General features: G+C 37.2%; 1 protein-coding gene across 2 annotated transcripts in view; it reads right to left on the bottom strand.

The window, feature by feature from the left end:
- Positions 1–2984: 2984 nt before the first annotated feature.
- ITGB6 (integrin subunit beta 6) overlaps positions 2985–21177 on the bottom strand; it is a 42974-nt gene continuing 24781 nt past the window's right edge. For both annotated transcript variants that reach the window (XM_067549377.1, XM_067549378.1), the window contains 3 exons: positions 14438–14557; positions 10761–10927; positions 2985–6569 (listed from right to left, as the gene is read on the bottom strand). In XM_067549377.1, coding sequence (XP_067405478.1) covers positions 6468–6569; positions 10761–10927; positions 14438–14557 — 389 coding nt within the window. In that variant the 3' untranslated portion in view covers positions 2985–6467. The remainder of the gene's footprint in view (positions 6570–10760; positions 10928–14437; positions 14558–21177) is intronic.

Raw genomic sequence — 21177 nt, 5'->3', positions numbered from 1 at the left:
TGATCTAAAAGAGATCAACAAGAAGGCACCATTTTCCTTTAAGTTGAGCTGTTAGCATTGAGACTAAAAACTGGTGGTACAGTCTTTTCCCCAGAAATGTGCAAAGCCCAACTATCTGTAACATTCAATCAATATATTCTATTTTTCTCTGCATTTAGACCTCAGGTTTATTTAACTCCTTACTTTGTCCAAATTTGGAAGTGGTCATTAAGAAAACTACTGCTGAGAAAAATTACTTTGCAGACAAATAATTTGCAGAAAAAATATTAAACTGACACACCATTTTTATCTGAAATGAACATTTCTTGCAATAGTTTTTAAATTATCCTGTTGCATTAGAAATACAAACTTGAATTAATCTATTGTATAAGTGATACTCCAAAAAGTGAAAGGTTGTAGTGAAAATCAAGTCCTAGTTCATATCTTCTCTGTTGCATTTTTATTGATACACGCCTAGGTTGGGGCAAACTTTAAAATAAAAAGTTCTCAACTTCCTAGAATTTTGGCAAGTTCATGCCTTTTTATCATGCTAGCCATGAGTCATTATTATCCTTTTCTTGATATCGCACAATCTTTGCCCATATGAACCACAATGAAAAGAGAGAAGAAAAGTTTCAAAGTATGGACAACTCTGGGAAACAAGAAAATAAAGATTTATAGCGAGTTGGTGTAGGTAGAATCTGCTATAAATTATGCACCATAGATACGCGCTATAGAATCAAATCAATTTCAGCTTTCACATCCCACTGTGAAATATAAGAGGACATTTTCTCATTTTGTGCTTGGGAAATATGATAGACTGGCAATATAGTTCCATCAAGGATACAGAGGAATGCTTTCTTCCTCACAGCAGGATATTAACAAACAAGACAACAATATATATGAATTTTCATTAGAACAAAAAAAGGAGAAGCACGATACAGATAAAATAGAAAATATGAACTTTGCCCTATAGCTTCAAAGAGAAGTAAAACTGTTATTATAATGATTAATGGAAGACACTTAGTTGTAAGCATGTTGTGCACTTTAGGAATTGCTCTGTATAACCCCCTCATACATAATCACATCATATTTTGGAAAAACAGGTGGAGTATAAAGCTCATTCATTTACCGGAGAGCCTCTTGAAAAGTAAATTAATCACAAACAGGAGAACATCTAGTCATATTACACCTCATATATTGCCTAAGGAAAATAACATCATAAACTATAGTGCACAACAGAATAAACAAAGATGTTAAATTAAAAACAATGAATTTCAGCAGAACAAATAATGGAAGCATGAAGGAGTTGCTAGGAGTAATCAAATGACATGAAGCAATAGATAAGAACACAGGCTGAAATATAAAAGGTTTAGAGAAAAAATAATGTGCTGTAAATACACTTGAACAAACAAAAAAAGATAACTTTTGCCGTCCTTACTAAAGATTTAAAAACCCCCCTTACAGAAGGAGAATTCAGTGGGAGTTACTCATAACCTGGCACAGGAGTGGAGGAAGAAATGGGTTCCCTGAGTGTTTATTCATGTAGCTTCTGTGTGATCATTCCTCTCGAGCAATGTTTCCCTTCCAACCATTGTAAAACAAGCTGGGGATTTGGGGGTCAAAAGGGTTGATAAGCATAGGGGAAGAGTGGCCTTGTACTCACAGCTCAGGGCAAACCTGCAGAGCTGTGCAGCAATAAGAGAAAAAATTCACCTAGCATTGCACTTTTTGGATCACAACGTGTGGCTGGCTGCAAACACTGCAACAGCAGGTTTGACATCACAAAGGGGGTTTCTGTGCAAGATAAGGGGTGCGTTAGCTTGTGAGCTAAATCTTTATGGGTTATGGGTTGTGAGGAGGATGATGCTTTGTAAAATAGCTATTTCACCCAGCTTCACCCAGCCACCCTGTCCCACCAATCCCTCTGAAACCATGGAGCTGTAAATCTGTGAGGAGGGACTTCCGGGAGAGATGGATACTCCTGTTTCTGCACATCTCCTCCCAGTCTGTGGGTGCTTGCAGATTCTTTGGCTCCTTGATGCCTGGTCCCTAGTCCTAATTCAATTCTCATCGATGTCAATGTGAGATTTGCCTCTAGTAACGTGCGATGAATATCACGGGTGTTTAGCCTGTAAAACTCATAACCCAAGTCCTGGAACTATCTTATGGTCTAGCCTGGCTGCCTAGTCCTATGCCGGATTATTTCCTCAGGTTATTGAGGGGCAGGAATCCTCACACGCCAAGCCACAGAGCCCTCCACAACTGCTACAAGACTACAGCAGCCCACACTGCCAATGGGCTCCCTTGCCATCCTCTCTTCTATAGGGGAGAATGGTTGATTGAGACTATGTACTTGTGGATCCATTGCCCTCTACTTATTTACCCTGCATGTTGGGAGGCAGTGAGATATAGTGGAATACAGCTCCATAGCCTGTAAGAAGTGTGGACCTCTGTATCCCCAAATCCTGCCCTCCGTTTCACCTATGAGAGAACTGCTCTGGTTTAGATGAGTCAGGGCACTCCACAACCATGGAGGAAAAGGCAGAATTTGGCCCTCTGCATTGCTATATAATACACAAAGAGGACTGCCCTGACATTTGACTTCTGGATTCATTACCTATTTTCTGTATTATGTTGTTTCCTGAAATTGAAAAAATCATACATAGGGAATGCAATCTGGACACACACAATTCATATATAAGTGTTTGTAAATCAAAATGAAAATTATCCATGGAAAGAAAATTACTTAAATTAGAATTTTTAATGTAAGTCAGATACACAAATACAAAAAAAATGACTTTGAACATTCTTTTATTTACTTAGTTTAACTCTTCAGTGAACAGAAGTATGTCTATTAACAGTGTTTTGGCCTTTCTCCAGGTCCAGCCTTAGGTCAAAACAAACATCATGACAACAGCAAAAAAAAAAAAAAAAAAAAGACTTTTCCATCCTCCCCATGCTTTCGCCCCCTTCTCTCCCCCCCCCCCTTCCCTCCACCATATACAGACACTCAGAGTTTGAAAAAGGGAAAAAGGATTGTAAAAGTTTGCTAAAAGTATCTAAAAGATAACAGATATTACCATCCAACTACAAGGATAAACCCCACTCCTGGAGTAGGGGTAAATGCCACTGGTCTCTGATCAACACCTTATAATATGCTGTATAACCTCTGGGAAGCTTGCAGCACAGTTTTTATTTAAAAATAGCTTTCAGCATGATCTGTATCTGAGAGGTCTCTTATGGAATGTAAGCACTTCAGGGCAGGGACTGACTTCTACTCTGTGTTTGTACAATGACTAGCACAATGGGACCATTCTTGGTTGATCTGTAGGCACTATTGTAATAAACATGCTTGATTATAACAATAAATAACAGAAATCTTTATCCCAGGAGACTGGCTATTTTCTCTGTTCTGATTAATTCTTACTATACATTTTAAAAGTAGATGAGTGATTTTTCTTTCTAGCAAAAAGTGCCAGACTGACAGCCCTGAAGACCTCTATGCACAGAACAGGTACAGCACAAGCAGCCCACTTCATCACACTGCCTTGCCAATGTGTCTCAGGCCTGACTTGGAGGGCTTCCCTGCTAAAGGATGAAGGAGTTCTGTAGTTCAGTCTGCATGCCTGTTCAAAATCTTTGGTCTCTCTGCTGAAACTGCCAATAAGAGTGTAATTAATGTCAATGGTGGTAGTGGTTTTGTGATGTGGAGTGTCCTCTAGGAATGGAATTGAGAGCACCAAACTCATTTAATAGGAGATACTGAAAAGTGTTCAGATAGTAACAACTTTCAAACTCTACAGAGCTGTTTTATATCTAAACTGGCGACCAAAAGATGAAAAGCTCTGACTCCTATTACTGATCCATTGTCAACCATTCTGAAATATAACTTAAAAGGTGTTTAATAAACCAATAAGTATTTCAGTTACTTTAGAGATATCAAATGGAAGATGCTTTTTAATCTTTTTTAAAGTGATTCTTATTTGATACTTTTATTTTAAAAACAAAACGCAGAAGTAATATCTATTTTACCTTTACATTCTTTCCATGGGCCAAATTCTGCTCTCCTTGCCTGTGCAATAATCCTACTGAAGTCAGTGGGTAAAATCCTGGCTCCACTGAAGTCAATGGCAAAACTCCCATGTGGTTAAGGAAGCAGGATTTCATGCTATATGTAACTTTCACTGACTTCAATTTGAGTTAAGTGAGTGGAACGACTGCAGATATGGGCCCTCTGCATAGCTTCCGCTATGAGCTGTGCAAGAGTGGTGAAAAGAACAGAGGCCTAATTCACTTATTCCAGTTCCAGTGATTAGATTTACAGTAAGCCTGTCACACTACAATTATTTCACATGCTGTTATATTATCTCATCTTATGTCTCAAGATATTTGGTTTTAAAAGTTTCTTTGAAGACAAATATATATCGTAGGTGCCAATCCACTAACCGTGTTAATCAGCTTCTATCTGAACAAGCAAACAAAAATTCCATTAACCAATAGCAATGGTTCCATTATAATTATTTTGGGGAAAGACCTGAGATTTTAACAACTAAAATAAAATATATGTGCTATAAGTTTCAAAGCAATATATAGACCATTCTGATGTGTTGGAATTTAGTCTGAAGTCTGGCTACTAAGGAGAACAACTTGAACTAATTTCAAAACTGCTTACAGGGTATTCTGCAGTTCAAATAGAGGTGACCACAGAGCAATGGACATCTATGTTTTTACGTATTTCCATACATTAAGGGCTCAGCAATAGCCATTGACTTCAATGGACATTTGATCAGGCCCAAAACATTGAGCCATATCTATGTGATAAATCAATTCACACCACATCTTGTATTTGCAATGTATGGACATAAAAGATTGAAATTGCATGGGCTGTTGGAATAAATATTTATTTCAAATGGCCACCCTGAAGGGTTTTTAGATCAAAATTTTGGTTTACTGCAGAGAAAAATATAGTTTTTGTTAGTCTGTCAATAAACCAACATATTGCTTTTTAAAAAAAGGTTTTCAGTTGGCATGTATGTCTGTTGTAAAAATAGTCTGCACTCTGAATCTCTCTACAATGAATTCCAGAAGACTAAAACATTTCAGAAGAAACCAATAACTAGGTAAATATAATACTTTTTTCTCTAAACAAAAATTTTTTTTGGATAGTGTTATTTGCATGGTATCACATCAGATGTTTTTTTCAGTACTGTATTTGCCATCAGCATTTTTGACTAAGGGTCTATGGCAAAGAGATAGTAACTCTAGTTAAAAACTGAGTTTTTCAAGTCCTGGTTAAAGTCACTGCCATGAATAGCAAGTGAAATTAGTAATTATTAGCTACTTATTTTGAAAAAACTGCCAAAAAGGGCAGAATGTATTCTCTTGTACTAGAATAATGGATTGGCAGGTTAAAATATGCTGCTACTATGGACACCTAAAAATCCCATCATTTGTGTGTCTGGTATCCACGAAACAATGCTATTATATGTATGATATGACATCTGTGCCTTATGTATGAAATTCTCTTCTAGGCAAAGGGCTTGCACAATGGCCTGTGCAGGACATAGGCTTATTTTGAGAGCCCAGTTGGGATTAAGTGGTGTATAGGCCTTGTATGGGATCTCTGCACAGGGCTAAGATTTTTCAGAACCCTCAGGGTCATCTTCAGGTTTAAAGCTGCTCTACTGAGTTTTCTGAACTATGACAAACATTTCTATTTTGTACTAGAATCTCTCCACTAGCACTCAGAGGAAAGACAGGGAAGCAATATGGCTGTGTTTAAACTGGATTTGGTTGTGGTAGTGCCTTAGGATGGGTCATTAAAGAGAAGGGAAGAACACCAAAGGGAACAGATTTGGGGGCAGGAAAGGAAACGGGCAAAGAAAGAGGGAAAGGCAAAGAGGTTGAGGAGACATTTTTATAAGACTTGAATCTATGTAAGCTAGGCTATAAATTCAGTTGTTTCTGTTGAAACCACTATCCAAGGCCCATAGTTTGGCATCAGGAATTCTCTTAGCCTTGCTGGCATTAGTCTAGTCATTCATAAATTTCCATCTTTTATTTTATGTAAGCCAACAAACTGATTGTTTTGGGGTATACACCACATGTGTGGCATTGTAGAGTGAAGCAAAATTCACCATAAATAGCAAATACAAGTTAGACTTACAAAAATGTGCTTATTGATGGTGAATTTTTATTCTATTTGTGGAACAATTTCCACTGAAATCTTCAGTACTTTTTTCTTTAAGACTAATTTGTGGGTCTGAATTTTGTGTGTGTTTCTTTATGTGTTTCTCTCAATTTCTAGCCATGCAGCAATTATCAACAGTATCTTCAATACACACAAAATATATTTGCTCTAGCTGAATTATATCATCACTAAGATGTGCTAACAAACATCTATGTAATCAGTTACAAAGAAATAAAAATGAAATAGTGCTTTTACATTTCTTGTCAGTAAAACTAATTTTCCAGGGTCTGAAGTGCTAATAGAAATCTGCAGAAATGTCCACTTTTTGCTTTTCTTGGTTCTTGTAAGTTACATTTTTAAATGTGGTTGTTGAGCCTCTGTACAGGGGATTTGTTCCCTAAAAACAACAAAAAGAAAAATACTAATAAGTTAAATATAATTTTTCTTAAATCTGCCATTTGACCATTGGCTCATTTATGCACGTGTGTAAATACCACTCCTTAATTTTAATGCTACCTCTTCAGCTTTTGAGGTGTGGGGGGGTTACCATCATGTAAATGATTCCTGATCTGATTCAGGCTGGTGATGCAAACCACACACATGCTCAGTATTATCTTTCATTCCTAATATGTGGAAGTAATGTGCTTATTAGTGTATTACATGATATAGCACAGTAACTTTGTTATGTGCTATCCATTGAAGATTGTAATATGGCATAATTATAATCAGTCTACACAGAGCATAACAAACCAATCCAGAACTAGGAACAATGTAACAAAAACATATCCATCTCCCTGGTTAAAAAAAAACAAATATAGTCAAACACGTATTTAACTATGTGTCTTATATTATTTTCATGCAGAGTGTCATGACTGGATCATTCTAGAAGGAACAGATTGTAAAAAGTATTTTTTGTAAAGGATCATTTAAATTATTTATGTCACCATTCCCCTACTTGATTTCTGCAGACTACTCAAATGAAAGTGTAGTTTCCCTGGACGCTTGAATAGTAGATGTAACAGAGTGGCAGATCAGTCTAAAACTTGCCAGTTGTAATCACATATAACTATGAATAATCAATCAAATGATAGATTTATTATTTCTAACACTCAAAACTATGAGCCAAATAACAGCAGCAATAGATGTGTTTTAAAATGATAGTAGGAACACTATGCACACGTATAAAAGAATGAAACACTATATAGAGGAGAAGTCATGCATCAATCCCTGTTCAGACAAGTGTGCTTTGCTGGCCTGCACCTGTGGAATAAGATCCCTTCCAGCGGTATCAGAGGTTTTGTGCTATGTGAAACTACAACTCTCCTTTCCTCAAGGATTGCAAGGCAGTTCAATTTCTTACCACACAGTCGTTTGCCACCCACAATGAATGAGAGCATGCCTTCTCCCCTTGAGGCTAGTCCCTCTCTGAACCACCTTCCTTAGGTAGGCCTCTAAAAGATGCCTCCGGATGGCATTTCAGCTTTCTACTCTGACACTGAAATGTCACTCCTCAGTGTTCCCCATCACATAGCAGCACCCTTGAAGCTGTGCACGTCTATTTAATTACAGGGATGGTATAATTATATTTTGCAGTACAATTTTCTGAATTATTTTTAGGGGATTTTTAGGTAAATCCTGCCTATTCTTCTCCCACTTTACCTCATTCTTACAACCCTTGAGCCTTTGGGTGAATCCCCCATGCCCACCCGAGACTCTCAGAAATTGGCTGGTTGCAGCTTTCTCAGCAGCTTGACAATATTATTATGAGCTCTAGTCAAATGCAGCTACTCCACGGTGAGATGTCTTGGCTTTCATACTGATTCCCCCTGTGGTCTCTAGCAAGTGCCTTAACTACCTCAGTTGTCAGTATGCAAAATGGAGCTAATAATACTTTCCTACCTGAGGATTAGTTAGATGAAGTGTTTTGAAAATGAAAGGTGCTAGATAAGTATGATTAGGTAATGCATACCAGTTCCAGCTTCAATTAATTACCAACTGATATACATTTTCAACAGGTTATTTGCTGTTTTAGATTTTTTTTAAAAACATCAAAAAGTGTAAACCTTAATTTTAATTATGAGCCAATCCTATATAAATTGTTCAATAGTCACTTGGGGGTGGGGGTGGAGGAAGGAGGATTCACCATTAAGCTGCTGTTAATTAAAGAGATATTACTCATTTGTCAAGCCTGTTTATTCTATAAAAACACAAATTTGTGCCAATTAGTATGTGTACTGTATATTAATATGAATTTGTTCAGTGCTTCTTTTAATCACGTTTAAACAAAGCAGTAGCAGCTCATTAATCTGTTGTTGATATTGCATGTCTTTTTAGGTCTGCTGGCTGGACAACGAATTTTTATTGCTACCCACACATTGAAATGTCACATAACAGTTTTCTGCTTCAATGAAAATGTTCTTGCAAAATGCTATTTTTATTCTTTGATATGCAAGTGGTACTAATGAGGCAGTTAAAGTGTTTGTATTCTAGCAACCTTGACATTACCATTATTTGGCCATGCTGAGAACTGAGGGGGAGTAAGGGCTGTTCAGAATGTGGCCCTGGCTGCAGGCGGAGAGAAGAGAATGCTCAATAAGTACCTCTCCACTGTAAGCAAGTGGTGGGGAGAAGGTAGAGGATGGATAGGGGCAGAGTGTGGAAACCTTGGATCCACCACGCTATTCACCAGTCAAAATAGATGGCTGAGTTCACAGGGTGGGGAAGCAAACTGCACTTCAAAAAGGGGTGAAGTAACTTACTTCCCCTACCAGAGCAAGGAGAGAACTGGAGTGGAATTGTAATTCTGAGACATAATTCTTTGCCAGAACTTCTCTTGGAATGGCACAGTTACACACCGTCCCTTGCTCTGGGCTGAGCTTAATGGCTCAGTCTAGTGCTTTCTGAACTATGCTCTCACCTGCTGAGTGCCTTCTGTCTTCAAAGTCAATGGAAGTTGAGGATGCTCAACCCCTCGCAAGATCAGGTTCTCTCCTTTTGCTTACCCATGTAGTACAGGCATTTCTGGGGTGAAATGCAGCAGCCATTTAGGAGATGAGTCTAAAGCTTGGAACAAAGTTCACAGCTCAGACCTATCTCCATAACATGTCCCACACAAACATCCCTGAACATGGGGATGGTTCAGATCCAGAACCTTGACATTTGGGGGTTTGGTTCTGCTTGTTATCGAACTTTAACAATACATCGTAACTCCACCAATAGTTTAAGACAGGAGGGAAGAATATCATATCTGAGAAAACAGGAGGAATTTAGATCAGCAGAATGTAGCTGAAATTTGGGCAGGCTTTGAATGAAAGTGAGGATTCTTTACCTTTTACACAAACATTTAGCCAAGGTTGAGGATCCTGAGCTGGAGGTTCATGCATAGATGCTCAAACAAGGGGTGCTGGGGATGCTGCTGCAACCCTTGGCTTGAAGTGGTTTCCATTATATACAGGGTTAACAGTTTGGTTCAATGGCTGTCAGCATCCCCGCTATACAAATTGTTCCAGCACCCCTGGGTTCAGGCAAACCTCAGAGTGCTCAGATAGCCTTTCATTGCCCCAAGAGGTCTCCTCCCACCACAGGCCAGTGATCTTTCATTTATTGGCTGTCCATCTTCTTGGGGCATGGCAGTGGCTTCCCCATCAGCTACCAGTGTCACTATGGGCAGCTGACAGGCCTTGGAAATACCTTCACCACTTTCAGCATCAGTGGTGGAAGACATAAGCTGTCAGAACTCTATTCAGCTCTGCTGTAGTCTAGAGCCTGAAACACTTCAGATTGTACCACATGGTTAATTAGGGAAACCCCAGGGATTTTCAGGGTTGACACTAGGTACCTTAATGTTGGTTTCCAGTGCCCTTTATCTGGCTTCACTGATTTTCCCTTCAGAAGCTCCTTTATTTTCCCTTCTGATAGATCTTCTATTCTTTCACCTCCCTCTGACCAACTTTGGCTAACCCAAGGCACTATGGAAAAATTCTTGGAACTAAATTGTATCTATTTTTCTTTCTCAAATGCTGCAGAATATGCAGTGACTGGTCTTGCTGAAGTGTGGCAATCATGAGCTACTCTGCTGGGTGCAGCTTAGTCAATGGATCACTGTTTAATGCATCATAGTACATTAAAATCCCTTCCACTCTTCTCCAGAAATGCTTACTGAACATATGGTTCGCAGTCCCATTCATTTAAAGACTGTTGCAAAACAGCAAAAGTTCCAGGCAGAAGGAACAGGAAAAAAGGAACATGTGATACTTATGGGAACAGGACTGTGCCTCTAATCTTAATCAAGCTATTTACTAACAGATGTATATAAAATTATTCATTAGATGCCCAGTTTTTGGTTTAAAAACCCAACATTTCAGTGCATCATATTTTTGTGTGGAAGAAATAAAATGAGGAATATTAAAATCCATCTCTTTTTCATTCATTCCTAAAAATCCATTACAATTTTAATGTATAGAGTGCTATATAGTGAAAATCTACTGACACAAGAGCATGGTTTTGGAAATCTGTCCAGTTCCTTTATTATCTGTGAGCCATTGAACCAAATCATAGAGGCTTGTGTAAAATGAATGCGAGTACATACCGTTTGCCATTTGGCTTTTGATCTTTCTGCTTCAAACTTGGCAACCTCTTTTCGGTCTTGAAACGAAACTAGCAATTTCCATATACAAAGTAGAACAATGCCAATCAAAAGGATAGCAAGAGCAACACCCAACATTATCATTGGAATGTTTGGAGGTTGTGGGCAATCTGTGGAAACAAAGCAAGCTCTGAGTGTTAGTATTCACAACTATAGCTAATTAAAAACAAAACCCTTGCTGGTTTTTGTTGGTGTTGCATGTGCCTTACTTTTCCTTCAAGTTCATGTTACTTTGCACTCCTTGAATGTTGGGTTCATTTAAACCCAAACATTCAAAGTGAAACTCATCTTAAATAGTTTTATCTGAAGCCACCATTTAGCTCAGGTTTCCATGAAATTCAGGCTTACCAAAACATTTGAGAAACTGGCCCAGAAGATTATACTGAAAGGGTTAAAATTATTCACTACAGAGGTTTCCCATAACTCTAAGACAAAATTAACTAGCAGCTTCCAGATGCAGATTCTCTGGTGTGAATTTGGAACACCAAAAAATAAAAATTCCAAAGTGATTTTTCAGAAGGAAACAGGAAAAGTGTTTGGCTTAATGCTAGCATGAAGTCTGACAGTAGTCTCACTTCTTGGACTTATGGGACTCAGGCATATTGCAGAGTGAAAAATATTGGCTAGGTCGTTGGCTGTTTAGTGGATGACTAACATAGGGAAAGGGAATTGGTGATGGAGAAGGTAGGAGAAAATGGTGTCTCAAAAATAAAGAAAAGCAAAAAAACCCAAGATTCCCCTTGAAGTGCCTCAGATGTAGGACTGAGATTTGACTCAAATAAATGAAATTAGAGCTGGTTAGAAAAAGTTACAACAGAACTGTTTCCTATCAGAAAATGCAGTTCTGTCAAAATCAAAACACTGAAATTGTATCAATTTTGCAGAACGTTCATTTAGGAAACAAAACAAGGGAAAAAGTTTGGACAACGTTGAAATGCCTCATTTCAACATTTCCAGCATGAAACATTTCAATTTTTTATTTTGAAACGATTTTTTGTTTGGAATTTTAAAAATTCCATATTATTGCTTTATATTACAATATATAATGCAACATTTTAAAAAGTCGTAATCACAATGAAACATTTTGATTTTGTTCAAATATAATGTTTCGATTGATCCAAAATGATTTTTTTTAAATTTTCTTTCATGGAGAATTTTGAAATGTTCAGGTTCTGTTCTGGTTCAGAGTGAAACCAAATTTTGAAATAAGATGGAGTGAAAGTAAGCTTAAGTATTGGATAAGCAGATACTGCATCAAACCAGAAGCCTAATTTTGAAACAAAAGCACTTAAGTAGGATTCTGAAATAACATACTTGATTGCTCAGTTTGACACTTCAGTGCAGAAATGTTCATTATACACACCTGGGTGCTGATTACAAGGGTCCAGGTGTGGGATTTGTAAATTTTGTTAAGGTGCCTGTGTTTAAAAACTGGGACTAACATCTTTGAACCAGACACAAGCATTCTAGACACCTGCCTTTGTGGAACTGTTTCACTTTAGTTTCCATGGTGAATGTAAGTTGTGACCATGCTAGAATTTCAATACTAATTTTTAAATGGTTTCATTCTTCTTCTTCTTCTTCTTTTATTGTTCTATAAATGCTAGATAGCAATCCCAGGCTGAACATGGGCATTTTGGAATAGAAAATTAGTATTATTCTGGGATAGATTTTTTTCTAGTATTCAACATAATAGTAGGCTTGTAAAGCCCAGAGGGCTCGTTCTTTCTGGCAGCTCTCAATTAAAGGATCATTTTAATATTAACCAGTATTACTCATAAAAGTCAATGAAGGTTACTATTTTATGAAATTTTCTGCTGAACCGTGTTCTGGTGACATTTAGAATTCATTTCAGTTTGGCATAATTTACACAGATTTTATTTTGCATTACCTTTTTGATTGAAGTCATTATGCAACTCATTTTGAGAGGTCTAGTTTGAACACTGGATGAAGGCATTAGCTGTTCGTGCAGACTGGACTTCAGATCCATACGTGAAAATGAGCTTTGGAGCGTTCATGGTATTCTCATCTTAGTTCACATTTGCATACATCACAAAACCACAGCATAATTGTTCCTCTGCTTGAGACTGGCCCAGAAGTGGAACAGCAGATGAGAATTTAGGTTTATTGGCAGAAGTGTGTGGGGAATGGTGCAAAGCATCTGCATGCAGTATGCCTGCCTTAAGTTATTTCTATCAGTCTTTCTCTTTAAAGCAACACAGTTAATATACTTAATAAGGAGAATATCATGCAGCTCTGGAAACCCTTTATGATCTTGAATCTGGGGAACGCAGTTTACACATGTATATCCTTCCATCCTTATTGTAAAGCTTTGTTACATCACTATTTGTAATAAAGCTACTGTATATAATAATAGTGCACACTACTATTATTCAACAGCAATATTCTTACAGGAGTAGCTGATTATATCCAGTGCAATCACTTTAATTCTTGACACAGGTACTGCAGAAACACTGTACAAAAAATTAATAAAGTGGCTGGAGAAAGTTTCCAAACCTCAAGTTATACTGCCGGAAGTAAAGCAAGCATGTGCAGTGCTGTCCTTAATGAGATAACTAACTTTTAGCAGTGAGACATTGTGTGTGTTCAAAAACGTATTTGACTGCCTGGAAACATGCTGTATAGTAATTGTGAAGAGGAGTCTTTGTTCTTTCATGTCTCACTTGATTAGGATCTTTAAATGAAAGATCAGCAAAGACAAACAATACAATAAATAAATAAATATTTTTAAATGAAAGGACGTACATTAGTAAAAATGGCTGTTGAATGTCTAGGATAACTTTGTGAAAATCATTCAAAACTTGGTAATAGTGCTTTGCTAAATGTAATTGTGTGGGCTGGGCATGATTTTAAAAATATTTGCACATCATATAAAATATTTGCTTCATCATGTCTAGTGTAACTGTATGATGGATACTTGTTAATCTTTTAAAATTTGTTGTATCTATATGAAAAATATTTTTACGGGTAATTTATCATGTAATGGGGTGGCTTTTTGTATCATCATCATTTTATTAATGATTAGCATCCCTCTAGTGCTTTAGAAAAACTAACTGATTATTCTTCACATCACTTCTGTGTTGTAGGGAATGAATATGTTATCCTAGCTCTAGAGATGAGGAAATTGAAACAGAAATAGAGTGACTTGCCTCAAAGCCACAGAGGGAGTCAGAGCTGGGATTAGATCAACAATGTCTGGCTTCTAGCCTTGTGCTCGGTTCACTAGACCATACTGCTTGTCGTGCAAGAATGGTCATGTCTCATTTCATCCTCATATGAAAAATATTTTAGGAGGTGCTTTTTTAGGTTAGGTAGAGAAATACTATTAACACAAGAAAAATACAGTACTGTACAGGGACACTGGAACAGTTTTTATAGTGGGGGTGCTGAAAGCCATTGAACAAAACTGTGAACTTTATAGATGATGTAAACCACTTCAAGTCGGGGGGTACTCTGCATTCCAACGCCTCTAGTTTTAGCACCCCGGTACTGTACGTAACATCTGTTTGCTAATCTTCCAAAATGTATGACTTGATTCTCCCATCTGTAGTTTTAAATTATACTGTGTATATATATAAAAGGTGATATTAACAACTCACCTTTCTGCTTTATGCTGTGAATAACTGTTCTTCCCTGTTCATCTGTAGCCATGAGAAATGTAGTAACACATTCATTTTCCCCTTGTAAAGAACAGGGAATAGATTTATCCTTTGAGAAATCTGTGGAAAAAGAAGCCACGCAGTAGGTCAAGTGCAATTTAACATGTCATAAAAAAGAGACTATGGATTAATGTGCGTCATGACCTTTTCAACATATAATAAAGAGTGGAAGAGAAATGCAGAAATATCCTAAGAATGTCCACTATATTCAACAACTTTTTCTTCCACTCTAAATGGCTTTTTGCTTTTGTTTTAGATTTTCCACTTACGTTTCAGAAGAGTAGGTCCAGGTGTTGTCAATCTGCACTGACCATCAAGTGCACCTATCAATCTGCTGTAGTGTGAATTTCAATGAATTGCAAATAGTTCCAAGACACTTTCCATCACATGTCTAGGGAATATAATAGCCCTGATTCTAGCACAAAGTAAACAATATGTTCTCTTTGGCTTAGAGCTACTGACTGGTACTATGTCTAGATTACGTTTCAGAAGCAGATAGTCACATATCAAACAGATACTGATACCTTTAAAAGGACTACCATTTATTCCTTCCACAATGCTGTTCTTAAAGAATGGTGACAATAGTAAAATATAAATTAATAACAAAAAACTGTAGTTGTAGGATCATTGAAATGTGATTCAGTGGAAGGCAGATACAAAAGTAATCCAAGATGACAATCTCCCCAGTTTTACTTGCCCCTTCAGTTAATGTAGTTCTGCAGGAAAACTTAATCCAGTTTTTTTCAAACCTTTCCAAAGTAGGGAACCTTTCATGCTGAGTTCATTCAAGAGGTTGGGAGTGAGTTGGGGGGGTAGGAGAAGTGAGAAGGGAGATGAATAGCTGTGGCAGAAAATAAAAAAGCAGCAAAATGATTGGAATCTGAGACTCTATCTCCAATTCCGGAAGCTTCACAATTCCAGTTTTAACATTATGTAATATCTTTAAGTTAAGAAAATATCCTGCATTTTTAGCAATGCCTGCTAACACCTCTATAGCTGAACATCTGTTGTGCTTCTGTTATAAACCTTGGTGTCAAGACATTTATATAATAACTTAGCTCTAAAAATTAGCTTTTCCTTTTAAAAATTTTTTTTTAAAAGCCTGTCAGTCTTTGTTATTTTTGGATAGACGTGAGAAAACTAGAAGTTTGTCAAATAGATTTTTTAAAATGAAATATTATTGTCACTTAAGACTCTGTTCACCATCCCTTCAGACAAAGCTTTATGGGAGTTTGGCTGAGTAAGTAGTGCCACGTAGCCCATAATATGGATTAACTGTGTTAAAAAACCTAAACCGCTGAAACATCCGTATCACAAAGAAAGCAAAAATTTTGGCTACAATAAGAGAATTTTACAGGAAGCTACCATACATACATAATGTTCTCTTTCACTTACCACGTATCATATACTTTCAGAAAATTTGGCCTTCATTTATCATATATGAGGACACAACGTAGCCATAGTCAAGTGATTACAAGAGAATATATATATATATATATTTTTTTTTAATGAAAACTAAGGTAAATTTCTAGTTCTCAGTACGGTACAGAAAAGCTTGAAAATCTAACCCAAGTGCACTCAAAAGACTCAAGAACCAAAAAGCAAATAAAAGAATCCCCAAATTTGTTACTTTATGACTTGTAAAATAATCTCATGATTTTTTGGGGGCTTGAGTTCAGATTTTAATTTCTTAAATTTAATTTATATTGAATATATTCATTCCTCTGACGAGAAATATTTTAGTATATGAAGTCATTAACACCAGGAATTATCTAGGTTCTTTTTAATTCATACTCACAGGACAGCCTGTTACGGTGCACTGAGCTTTTAGTAACAAGACAACATAAAAGTACTGTAGAACCTCAGTGTTATGAGCACCTCGGGAATGGAGGCTGTTCATAACTCTCAAATGTTCGTAACTCTGAACAAAACATCATGGTTCTTTCAAAACTTTACAACTGAACCCTGACTTAATACAGCTTTGAAACTTTACTATTCAGAAGAAGAACGCAGCTTTTAACCATCTTAATTTAAATGAAACAGGCACAGAAACAGTTTCCTTACCTTGTCAAATCTTTTTTTAAATACTTCCCCCCGCTTTTTTAGTAGTTTACATTTAACACAGTACTGTACTATATTTGCCTTTTGGGGAGGGGTCTCTGCTGCTGCCTGATTGTGTATTTCTGGTTCCAAATGAGGCGTGTGGTTGACTGGTCAGTTTGTAACTCTGGTGTTCATAACTCAGATTCTTCAGTATGGCTAGAGCTGTGTAATTTGCACTAATTACAGTATATGCGCCAATGATTGATTACATTACTCCAGTTTTATGCCATTAATTACAGCAAAGTTTGAAATCAGTGGAGTTACACCAGTGTAAAACTACAGTAACAGTGGTGAATTGGGCCCTGAGAACACACAAAATGCAGTTAAATCTGAATGGGTGCCTGAACACGCAAAAGAATTTCAGACTGCAGCATTTATCAGGTTATCTGGAAATTTTCTTGTTTGTCGTTTTAAAAAAATTTATCCCGATCATTCCCCACCTCAAAAAAGAAAAAGAACTTAAATAAAACAACAGTAAAGAGCTGATTTTAAAAACAAATCTATTTGAAGAATAAGTTCACACCCCAGTTTAATTCTTTCTGAAGTGTTTCAGCATTGAACTGGGTAAGGCATCATGCAAGGTTCATCTTAGGCAGCAAGACTATATGATTAGTGCCTGAGGTTTATGTTGCACTGAGACAGGAAGCAACCTCCGCTTAAATGTTCTTAATTATACCAAAGCGGAACAAAATCACTTTTTGTCAAATATCTGCCTCTTAGGCTCCTTTTAGTTTTTTTTAATCATACTGTCCTGGGCTTTTAAAATTACTTTATTGTGACTCATACAAATAGTAGGGGAACATGTGTAGGCTTGATGGGGATGTGTTTGTGGAGCAGAGCTGGGACCGGAGCATGGGAACACACTGAACCCTGACTGTTCATGTGCCTCAGGGATGCAGCTCCAAGTAAGTGCCTGGCCCTCTCCCCAGTCTGCAGCTCACTTCCCTGATCCTCTCCTCTGCCTGGTTCTACAGGCTAGGTGAATATGTTCCTGCTCCCTGGCTTGTAGCTCCAAACTAACGATATGGAGGGAGAGCTGCCCCCTTGACTTTTCCTCAGTTTCCTTCTCTGGCTCCTGTGGGACCTACAGATTTTTGCGGATATCTCAGCAATTTTAAGAAATTTAGAATTTTTAATACTTAAAATTAATTCAACAACTTCTCTTCATCCATGAAAATCAGTAACATAAGCAGCATCTATATAAACTCAGAAACTTCAGCACCTCCACAGTTGCTGTGTTACTTTGATGCCTTTTCGGAGTGTAGGGGCAACAACATTCAAGTGAGCTTCCTGCACAGCACTTATAAATGTGATGCTAGTGCTTAAAAAGGGGGAAACGAAACTGACTCTGCACAGGGCATGGCCACATGCACTAAGTAGGCAATCTGAAGAAACAGAGAAAAACATGCATGTGTTTAACGGTTTCTCAGTTTTAACCAGCTCAGGTTTTACCTGTAACAATTATTAGTAAAGGAATTTTTCAGACAAAATCTATTTAGAGCTTTTTAATATCCCATATAAAAATCTGTTTAAAAAGGTTCCAATTTCACAGTTAAGCACTCAAAAAATCAAGAAATGCTCAAGTCAATGTTGCTTTGCACCTGGCCAAGTTGCAAGATTCCTAAAATGCAACAGAACAGGGCTCCTTCCTTCGTGAACCTTACAAAATGGGCAACCTTTCTTAACTTTTTTGCAGCCTATTACTAGGTCTATAGGAAAGGCATGAACAATCCTCTAGACTAGTGGCTCTCAACTTTTCCAAACTACTGTACCCCTTTCAGGAGTCTGATTTGTCTTGCGTACCCCAGGTTTCACCTCACTTAAAAACTACTTGCTTACAAAATCAGACATAAAAATACAGAAGTGTCACGGTATACTATTACTGAAAAATTGCTTACTTTCTCATTTTTACCATATAAATATAAAATCAATCAATTAGAATATAAATCTTGTACTTACGTTTCAGTGTTGGTATATAGAGCAGTATAAACAAGTAATTGTCTGTATGACATTTTAGTTTGTATTGCCTTCGCTAGTGCTTTTTATGTAGCCTGTTGTAAAATTAATCAAATAACTAGATGAGTTGATGTAATCCCTGGAAGAGCTCTGCGTACCCCTTGTTGAGAACCACTGCTCTAGACCCTTTGCCTCAGTCCATATGCAGCTTCACTTCACTTGCCATTATGCAGCTATATTAGCCATGCAGTCTTCCTTAGCTGCACACTTTGGACTTGACCCAGCTCCTATTGAAGCCATTGTCGGCTTTCATATTGACTTTACTGGGATTTGGATCAGACCTTTCAGAGACTAACCAACATTCCCCCCACTCTATATACAATTTCAAAGGGTTAGAAAACTTGGTTAAGTCAAACCCACGAGTATTATTATTTATCACAGTAGCACCTGGATGCCTCAATCAGGCATCTTTATAAACACTAAGCACTTTATAAACCCAGATTAAGAGATGGCCCAGGCCTCAGATCTTACAATCTAAATATAGGATGAAATGCAACAAATACGTGTAACGAACAAAACGAATGAGAAACGGGGAGAGGAAGAACAAGGATAATAGTGACAAGATTATGCAGCTACATAGGGCAAGTATAATGCACAACTTGATGACTTCTCATTCTATTACAATTCTTTTATTGTTGTTTTTAGAACCTCTGATTATTTTTCTTTTTAAGTATTAATTTTCTCCAGGCCACTAAAGGCACTTCACGTTGAGGGCTATTTCCATGCAGGGCCCAAGCATAATTTTTTCAGGCCCAGTACTAACTTGTAGCACGGGCCCTCTCCCACACACGTACCACAATCCCTCATCCCATACATATAATCTCATGAGCCATGAAACATTTTTTCCTCATGGTAATGGGGGTTGCAGTCTGGGCTGGTCCCCCATGGCCCCAGTAAAGTGTACCCTTCTCCCCCATGTGGGGGCCCTGTTTCCATGCCTCAATCAATCATTCTACCTAGCACCCTGAGTTATTTTGGATCAAGTGTAGAGCTGTTCAAATAAAGTTTGCAATAATTATTTTATTTGTGCGGTCAGAATGGAAACTATTATGCAGTTTTTACTACAGCAGTTGCTACTACTGTTATGAAGAAAATCAAAGTCTACAGTTGCTGAAGATCACGGACAGGGAAGGGCAGCTCTTGAAAGAGGTGGAAGTGCAAAATTAGGATGAAGCACTGTCACACTCCCATTCTCTCTCTTTAAACACACTGAGATATAGACTATGCAATGGCCTATTCCCAATTTTCAGTAGTATTATGGATATCTTAAAATACAATGCTCGAGCTCTCCTTGTCTACAGATATCTGCCATTCAATGACAGCATTTTGAAAAGTTGTATTAAGAACACAATGATGCTAAAAATTGTATGTAAGGTACACAGATACATGCTATCCACAGTCTTTTAAATAACTATCCAAGCAAACATGTTCATCCAATTTATTATTATTTTACTTGTATGTTTTTGAGAATTTTGAGAATATATGCTACTTATTATACTTTTACCATAAACCGTAGAGATTTATTTGCATTTATAGATTAGTATCATCCAAAGATATTTATCTATCATTTGAACAATGATTAATTGCTTTTTATGAACTCACAACTTATAGAATTCCATATGTTCATGAATGCATAACACATACATTAATCATGGTAAGATATTAAGTCCTGGAATACAATATTGCCCTCCCTGCCCACAAAGATAAATTCTTACAAATTTTACACATTGTATTTGATATCTATAATAGTAACAAAACAGCAACAACGGGGCTGAAGCTGATCTCAGAAAGGATGTAAATGTCACTGAATTGCTTCTATCTATGAACCTGTGGGTAAATTCCGAACGGTTTAGTGCACACACTCTCAAGATGCACATCAAACATTCTGCATTGTTGTTCTAATTCTTGTATTTGCCTGATCTAAAGGTGAAGTCATAGCTGTGATATGTTTACAGCATAGTGATTGTTCTGCCTTGCCTCAGAATTACAACACGTCAGGGTATTAGTTGACATTGAAGTAATTACAAACTTTCCAGTGTACATAACTACACTGAGGCACCTCTCTTTTTTTCTGTTTAGAAAAAACATTAATGATATTGGCATAGTGGTCTTGTTTAAAGTTATATTTCTTTATCTATGAAGGTAATTTATTCAACGCCAATTTTGGTCATGGAAGTTCTCATGAACATCAGTGGGATCACTGCATGTGCATCTGAGGGCAGAAACTACAATGAAACTTATGGGTGGAGTATGATTTTACACCCAGATGCTTTTGTCAGGACCCTGCTTTCATTGGGAATTGTATTAGTGCAAATAAGTTTAAAATTTAGCCATAGGTGGATTATAGTTTTTGAAAGTTGGTTAGGAGACTGGGTGTATAGTGGTGAGTTAACTAACCTGAAGGGATAAATAGTTCTGATTGCTATTAATAAGGATGTTTTGCAGTGCAGTACTGTATATATAGGTTATGATAGTTATTGGGTCAAATAACCTAATATAATTTCTTTGAGCCAATCCCAGGGAAAAATGTGTACATATTGCAGTAATTTCCAGATACTATA

This window comes from Emydura macquarii, unplaced genomic scaffold (assembly GCF_026122565.2).
Source record: "Emydura macquarii macquarii isolate MOO-44397 ecotype Brisbane River unplaced genomic scaffold, CSIRO-AGI_Emac_v2 contig_1253, whole genome shotgun sequence".
In the NCBI taxonomy this organism is placed as follows: Eukaryota; Metazoa; Chordata; order Testudines; family Chelidae; genus Emydura; species Emydura macquarii.
This window is presented reverse-complemented; position numbering and strand designations above follow the sequence as displayed.